This window comes from Phycodurus eques, chromosome 2 (assembly GCF_024500275.1).
Source record: "Phycodurus eques isolate BA_2022a chromosome 2, UOR_Pequ_1.1, whole genome shotgun sequence".
Lineage (NCBI taxonomy): Eukaryota > Metazoa > Chordata > Actinopteri > Syngnathiformes > Syngnathidae > Phycodurus > Phycodurus eques.
In genome coordinates, this window is record NC_084526.1 from 21,255,110 (window position 1) to 21,263,561 (window position 8,452).

At 41.9% G+C, this 8,452-nt stretch overlaps 1 protein-coding gene across 1 annotated transcript; it reads left to right on the forward strand.

Moving 5' to 3' along the window:
- The first annotated feature begins 307 nt into the window (after positions 1 to 307).
- On the forward strand, positions 308 to 3,835 carry mrpl46 (mitochondrial ribosomal protein L46). The gene is made up of 4 exons (XM_061702031.1): positions 308 to 839; positions 2,116 to 2,320; positions 2,781 to 2,948; positions 3,467 to 3,835. Exons 1-4 carry the CDS (start codon positions 579 to 581, stop codon positions 3,715 to 3,717), a joined length of 885 nt encoding a protein of 294 aa, XP_061558015.1. The 5' UTR covers positions 308 to 578; the 3' UTR covers positions 3,718 to 3,835.
- Positions 3,836 to 8,452: the final 4,617 nt, after the last annotated feature.

Genomic DNA, 8,452 nt, shown 5'->3' on the forward strand with positions numbered 1-8,452 from the left:
TCGATGTTACCATAGAAGACAATGCATTGACATTGAAATAAAGTCGTCACGTGCTGATTGCTCAATAGATTTTCATGAGGTTTACCTTTTTATGTCAAAGCGCTTGCTATTAATATATAACATTTTAAAAAATATATCGATTTTTTTTTACCTGTGAAAGGTTACTGCTAATTCCCTTAAAGTAATTGTATGGCTTTGTCTCAAACGTATGTAACACAGTGCACCGGCGTCCTTAGTCTTTTGGTTTTCTTGCCATCCACATGCATGGAATGCGCTGACGACTTTGACCCTCCTAGCTTAACGCCGCCGTCGGCACGAAGCTGTAAAGGCGGCGTTGAGGCATTCATGGTCGATTTAAACTCGTATATTTCCTGGTTCGAACTTCAACGCAAACCAAACCCCCTTTGGGCGTATTTATGCGATGTTTTCCTGATTTAATTCAAAAATGTATTTTATTTTTGCGTTGTTTTCTTTTAATATGGTAACAAAAAGGTGAGGAGCATAGTTCCACTCGTGTTTCACCAAAAGCTCTGGGTTGGTGGATATTTTTGGGCAGACAGTGGACGTCACAGAAGTAGATGGCGGCTCACTGTGGAATGATGGCAAGTCGGCCTCTGCTTCGTTATCTGCCCCGTTTTGAGAGGACCCCGGTGGCGAACTGTGGGGTTCGTCCGTTTTCCAAGAGTTCCCTATGTCGTTCAAACTTGCGGAACAAATTAGCTGTGGAAAGGCAGCATTCCCCTTGGACTCTGATGGCTGCTGTGTATTTGCAGCGGCCGCCGGTCATCTCGGCAGATCTGAATCCCGTGGAGCAGCGCTTTGCTCAAATGATGCAGCAGGTGCGTATAACACCTTTATAAAAGAATGGGATTCAACATTTGTAGTGTTAGTATGTTGATGTTTATTATTATCATCATTTAGTTATAGTTCACAAAACTGTCCGTCTCATTTCACACACTAGTGCTGCACTATGGAGTGTCAAACTTCCCAAGGTTCAGGGAACGTAGCATGGACGTCACGCACAAAATGGCGGCGCCCATGAAGCCTCAAACACGCTATCTAAAATAAAGACTAAACCGAACAGGAATATAATATATTTTATAAAGTAAGGCCGATATGGCCTTAAAATATTTTACAACATAATGAAAGATAGGTGACAGGTTTAAATAAATAAATAAATAGAAAGGTAAGCAACCCTCTCTACAACATAGGGCTTTATTTATGCACTGTTACATGATACATTGCCACCCCATACATTTAAAACCCTCCCTGACTTTTAGCAGGGATAGAGAGCTAGTTCTTGGTGGTTTATTTCATGCTACTTATATATGTCATACAGAGTCAGTGTTTTTGGGGGAAATAAGTAATTCATAGAGTGGTTAGCCAAGCATTTGAAAGAAAGAAAAAAGAATAAAATATTTTGTATTATTTTTTTTTGATTGAGGACTAGTGGTGGGCAAGTGAAGCCTCATGAAGCATTGAGGCTTTACTAAGAATTGTGCCAAAAAAGATTCGAAGCTTCAAGGCTTCAGTGATGGTGACATCTGGTGGACAACTGAAGCCATAGCAACCTCTAAAGAGCACGACTGAAGCACTGGCACTGGTTCCCATGACAGCAATAAAAGTTCAGAAAAGTTTGTATGGTCATTCAAGTGTTTTGTTCATTCGTACCAAATAATGATGATATCGTCATTACAATAAAATATGCAGATGCTCTCCACCATACTCTAAAACACATTCCAGATTAACCCAAAGAAAAAATGAAACTCCCTGAGCCAATGACACACACTGAAAGACTTTGAGCCAATGAAAAGCTTTGAATCATTTTGAAGTAATGAAGCGTGAAGCGAAACAGCGATGACCTTCGAAGCTTCGATCACGTGACCCTGGTGTTTTGATACGAGCTCCGACACAGCGTTTCGAATCACTCCGCTTCAGGAAGAGCGACACAAGCTCCAAAGCCTCGGTATCAACTGTCCATCACTGCTGAGGACTTATTAAAAACTAGGAACAAAGGTTCTCTACCCCGTGAGCTATCGCCAGGTGACAGGACAGATGACATTACGGTGATGGATTATTGAGTTAACGTGTTTTGCAACTGCACTATATTGTCAGATGGAGCTGGAGAAAAGCATCCTGTGTGAGCACGAGCTGCGCCTGTTGGAGGACGCAGAGAGGCTGAGGAGAAGGCAGGCCGACGATTACAACGAGGATGAGGACGACGACGGGCGCAAGGAGCAAGACATCGTACTGACGCAGGATCTGGAGGACGAATGGGAGCGCAAACTCAAGACATTCAGCCCCGCGGCCAGAGTAACAGGTCAAGAATACTACTATCTACTATTACTACTACTACTTGTACAACTACTGCTACTACCTCTACCCTTCTGCTATTATTACTATTACTACTTTGGCCATACTTTTACTGCTACTACTACTAATATTACTACTACTAATACCAGTATTACTACTGCAATTACAACTAATATTACTTCTTTTGCTCCTTCTAGTTCGACTCCTTCTTCTTCTTCTACTAGTAGGACTGCTACTACTACTTGTTCTTCTTCCCCTTCTATCCCTGTACTGCTATTCCTTCTACTAGTACTACTGCTTCTTCTCCTTCTAATCCTTCTACAACCTCTACCACCACTGCTACTGCTTCTTCTATTCCTCCTCCTCCTCCTTGTACATTTATACCCGCTCACATTTCCCAAAGGATGTCGGGTGTCAAGGGTTGCCCCAGTTGCTAAGCGACACCGTCCCTGTGTGTGCATGTACAGACGTGGATAAGGACCTGAGCTCATCGTGGCGCCTCCTGTCCGACTCGCTGGTGCTGCTGTCCGAGCAGCAGGTGGGAAGCACCAAGCTGTGGCTGCTGCCTCAGGCCCAGTGGCGGTCGGGAGAGACACTGAGGCACACGGCCGAGAGGGCGCTCGCCTGCCTCACAGGTATGAGCAGTCAAGCACCCGAGGAGGCCATGATGGAGCATGTCGCTTTAGATGACTCCTCCTTTGTCACTCTGATCTTGCCACCACAATGTTTTTTCACGTGCCGTAATTTCTTGTTTAATACCTTCTCAAGTATAATACGCACCCCCATAATCAACCCCCAAAATCAGGAAAACCCTTCTACCTCTGTACAAACCCCAAGTCCAATAAAGATGGATCATTGTGTAAAACCTAGATAAAAAAAAGAATACAAAGATTTCCTAATAGTTTTCAACCTATTTTCAATTGAATACACTACAAACAATACACTGCATCATAACAGTACAATAAAATAAAAGTCCCCTTTTGACGACATTCAGATGGAAGTTTGTGTGTGCTTGAGAGGCAAGTCTCGCTGTGACATCATCACACGCATACAAAAAAAAAAATGTGTGATCTTAATCCATTCTCAGATCACTGATCTGAAGTCCCACGTAGATGATTGTCAGCTTGGTGTCTTTGTTTCCCCCCTCCAACAGAGCCCGCCCTCAAGGCCACCTTCCTGGGTCAGGCACCATGCGGTGTGTACAAGTACAAGCTGCCCAAAACCGCCCGCAGCGACACCACAGTGGGATCCAAGATCTTCTTCTTCAAAGCCATTCTGACGCATGATAGTACACGCAATGCAGAGCCCAACGGCAGCATCATGTGGCTGAGCAAACGAGAACTGCAGCGCTTTCTAAAGCCGGCCTACATGATGAAGGTGGAGCGGTTCATCCTGGGCCCCTGAGTCGGAATATTAGGTACACCAGCACCATCCCACCAGGCTTGATGTCAGTGATTCTACTATACTTGGTGAAAGTGTATGTGTTCTTCCTTTCCTTGTGCAAATAAAACTTATTTGCTAGTCCCCCCTCATCTGGCTTTTTTCCTATTTACAAAGGAATTAAAATATTTTTAAAACTAATTATTCTTCCAAATCATTATTCTGAAGAAACATGTCATTATTTTAAATATTAAAACTAAACGTTTTATCAATTTAAATTACCAGTTAATAAAAAGAGCATACATACAAATGTTAATTTTTTTACATTTAATGTAAATATACATTTATTACAAATAATTAGAAATATGTATATGTGTATATCAGAATCGGAATCATCTTTATTTGCCAAGTATGTCCAAAAAACACAAGTAATTTGTCTCCGGTAGTTGGAGCCGCTCTTGTACGACAACGGACAGTCAATTGACAGAGAACACTTTGAGACATAAAGACATTGACAAACAAAAACAGTCACTGAGCTGTAAAGGGTTGCTAGTTATCTGGTAATGCCGGTATATATATATATATTTTTTTGACAATTGTGCAAAAAGATGCAGAGTCCTCTAGCACTTGGAGCAGTTCGAATGACTAATATTGCAATAGTCCGGTGCAATGACCATTGTGCAAAGGGCGCCGAGACTTCAAGGAGTGTATGCAGTTTAAAGTGACGAGTAGTGCGATAATCTGGGACAATGTTGGTTGTGCAAATGTTGCAGATCCTCCTCAGTCAGTGTGCAAGTGGTGCAGATGCTACTCTGGCATGAGTGGCCAGTATATGCAAATAGTGCAGCATGGCGAGACAACTACGGTGAGTGCACGAGTAATATATAATATAATTGGCCCCACAGAAATGTGACAACGAACTCAAGTCAAAAAATTGCCAGCATGTTGAAATGGAATTGTAGGTTAGGTGTTTAAGACGTTGATTGCAAGAGGGAAGAAGCTGTTGGAGTGTCTGCTAGTTCTAGTTTGCATTGATCGGTAGCGCCTCCCTGAGGGAAGGCGACAATCTCTACAAATTAGAATATGTAATAAATCATCAAGAAGCAATGGAAATGGTTTTTAATGTTGAAATTAGGCATGAATTTGCCCTTTGAAAAGTATTTTCCCAAATGTTTAATGAATCGATATACTGTTATTTATGAGTACTAAAATGAACGTTTCTACCATAATTCTAATCTTTTGAGATATATAAATAAAAACAGAATACAATGATTTGCAAATCATTGTTCAATCTATATTTAATTGAATACACGGCAAAGGCAAGATATTTAATGTTCAAACTGATAAACTTAATTGTTTTTAGCAAATAATCATTAACTTAGAATCTTATGGCTGCACACGTTTGAAAAAAAGCTGGGACAGGGTCATATTTACCACTGCGTTACATAACCTTTTCTTTGAACAACATTCAATAAATGTTTGGGAACTGAGGACACTAATTGTTGAAGCTTTGTAGGTGGAATTCTTTCCCATTCTTGCTTGATGTACAGCTCCAGCTGTTCAACAGTCCGAGGTCTCTGTTGTCAAATTTTATGCTTCATTAAGCGCCACACATTTTCAATGGGAGACAGGTCTGGACTGCAGGCAGGCCAGTCTAGTACCCGCACTCTTTTACGACGAAGCCACGCTGTTGTAACATGTGCAGAATGCGGTTTGGCCTTGTCTTGCTGAAATAAGCAGGGGCGTCCATGAAAAAGACATTGCTTGGATGGCAGCATATGTTTCTCCAAAACCTGTATGTAGCTTTCAGCATTAATGGTGCCTTCACAGATGTTTAAGTTACCCAAGCCATTAGCACTAACACAGCCCCATGCTGGCTTTTGAACTTTGCGTCCATAGCAGTCCGGATGGTTCTTTTCCTCTTTGGCCCAGAGGACACGAAGTCCACAATTTCCAAAAACAATTTGAAATGTGGACTCATCGGACCACAGAACACTTTTCCACTTTGCATCAGTCCATCTTAGATGAGCTCGGGCCCAGAGAAGCCGGCAGCGTTTCTGCGTGTTGTTGATAAATGGCTTTTGCTTTGCATAGTAGCGTTTTAAGTTGCACTTACAGATGTAGCTGTATTTACTGACATTGGTTTTCTGAAGTGTTCCTGAGCCCATGTGGTGATATCCTTTACACATTGATGTCGGTTTTTGATGCAGTGCCGCCTGAGGGATCGAAGGTCACGGGCATTCAATGTTGGTTTTCGGCCTTGCCGCTTACATGCAGTGATTTCTCCAGATTCTCTGAACCTTTTGATGACATTATGGACCGTAGATGATGAAATCCTTAAATTCCTTGCAATTGTAGGTTGAGGAACATTATCATTAAACTGTTGGACTATTTTCTCACGCACTTCTTCACAAAGAGGTGAACCTCGCCCCATCTTTGCTTGTGAATGACTGGGCAATTCATGGAAGCGCCATTTTTTACCCAATCATGGCACCTGCCTGTTCCCAATTAGCCTGTTCACCTGTGGGCTGTTCCAAACAGGTGTTTGATGAGCAGTCCTCAACTTTCTCAGTCTTTTTTGCCACCTGTCCCAGCTTTTTTGGAACGTGTTGCAGCCATCAAATTCTAAGTTAATGATTATTTGCTAAAAACAATCAAGTTTGTCAGTTTGAACATTAAATATCTTGTCTTTGTAGTGTATTCAATTAAATATAGGTTGAACATGATTTGCAAATCATTGTATTCTGTTTTTATTTATGTTTAACACAATGTCCCAACTTCATTGGAATTGGGGTTGCAGTGTGACGATTTGTCTATGAATTGTTACTTGATTTGTGTCATGCGCCGGTGCGATGGATCGCGTACAAACCAGGTGTAGGAATGGTGTACCAATATATATATACTTCTCATCCAGTTACAATCAAAATCACTCTATCCTGATATGATTTATCCATCCTCCCATCATCCATTTTCTGCTTATCCTCACTAGGGTCGCGAGTGTGCTGATGCCTACCCCAGCTAAATTCGGGCAAGAGGCGGGGTACACCTTGGACTGGTCGCCAGACAATCGTAGGACACACATAGACACCCTCACACCCATGGACAATTTGGAGTCTTCAATTAACCTACCATGCATGTTTTTGGAAAACGGAATACCCGGCGAAAACCCACGCAGGGACGGGGAGAACATGCAAACTCAACTCAGGCGAGGCCGTATTTGAATCCGGGTCCTCAGATCACTGAGGCAGATGTGCTTACTTTCCTTTCCATTTATTTATTTACTTATTAAAACTTGACACCTGTCGGGCATGATGTCATAAAATAATTGAAGGCCATATCGCCAAACCTTAATTTACAATATAGATTATATTTCTGTACGGTTTGGTCTTTATTTTAGATTGCTAGTTTGAGGCTTCACGGGCGCCGACATTTTGTGGGTGACGTCCATGCTACCTTCCTGGAACCTTGGGAAGTTTGACACTCCTTAGTGGACCACTTGTGTGTGCAATGAGACAGACAGTTTTGTGAAATGTAACTAAATGATGATAATAATAATAATAATAATAATAAAAACATCTACATACTAACACTGCAAAGGTTGAATCCCATTCTTTTATTATGGTGTTAAACGCACCTGCTGCATCATTTGAGCTAAGCGCTGCTCCACGGGATTCAGATCTGTGGAGACGAAGAGTAAAGCATGTTTTGTGTGTGTGTGTGTGTGTGTGTGTGTAAGAAGTAAAAATGCAGTAGAAATAAAAAGTAGGCTGAAGAACAAACACTCCAGTAATGTATGGATACATTTCTACTTGAGATACACATAATTTCTGTTTAAGGATTTTGTACTTTATGACTTAACACCGCTGCCTCAATGAAGTTAGTGTTCACGTGACAGTCAGTAGATGTCAGTATTGCCACACGGCTTACAGCGGATGCTGCCGGTCTGTCGTGACGTCACACCTGTTGTTATCCTGAATACACTCTGCCTTGACAAGCTTAGAAGTGAGGAGAACATTACCGATTGCAAGGTGACAGCATGCTGCATGACTCAACTGTGCAACTTGAGGAGTTATTTGGAAGATTCCAGCAATTGAGGCTGATGGCAGATCTGCAATGTCACAAAACAGAACTATGAGTTTGCAGGGCATCCTTGATGAATGGAAAGGTCAGCATCAGGAATTGCAGCAAATGAAAAAGCACAAAATGCACAAAGCAAGTTCCATAAAGACATGGATGAGTTTGGTGTGGATGAACTTGACTGGCCTGCACAGACTCCTGACCTCAACCTGATAGAACACCTTTGAGATGAATTAGAGATGGCCGTGCATTGTCGGGCCCAGGAATGTAGAAGAAGCACAATCAATTGTGTAAATTCTCGTGGTAGATAGTAAGGACGGAATGATGATTTCATAATGTTTCGAACACACCATCTCGCGAACTATGTAGTTGGATGCCCACCTGTTATTAAAGCCGGCAGTGGAAGCTTACTTCGCCGTCCCCAGAAGGTCCCCGACTATGTGGTGCCGTTTGTCAAGCTGCTCACGCCAAAAATAACGGCAACATTTTGTCACATTTAGCTTCAAAACGTGTTTAAATGAACTGGTGTGAATTTTCGAATCATTTTTCTGATATATATATATATATATAACTGTCAAATCTATATTGAATTCCTGGATCAGACTACAAGACAAATTTGGTCTTTCACGATTGCACGATGTCAGACAGCAGCAACACGACACGACGTATTCAGATAGCACCG

What these genes read in the sequence shown, in the direction of transcription:
- mrpl46 (XM_061702031.1), top strand. Translation starts at nt 579, where the DNA reads ATGGCGGCTCACTGTGGAATGATGGCAAGTCGGCCTCTGCTTCGTTAT. An exon ending in TTGCTCAAATGATGCAGCAG is followed by an intron (nt 840 to 2,115) that starts GTGCGTATAACA and finishes CTATATTGTCAG; the next exon opens with ATGGAGCTGGAGAAAAGCAT. An exon ending in GGCGCTCGCCTGCCTCACAG is followed by an intron (nt 2,949 to 3,466) that starts GTATGAGCAGTC and finishes CCCCTCCAACAG; the next exon opens with AGCCCGCCCTCAAGGCCACC.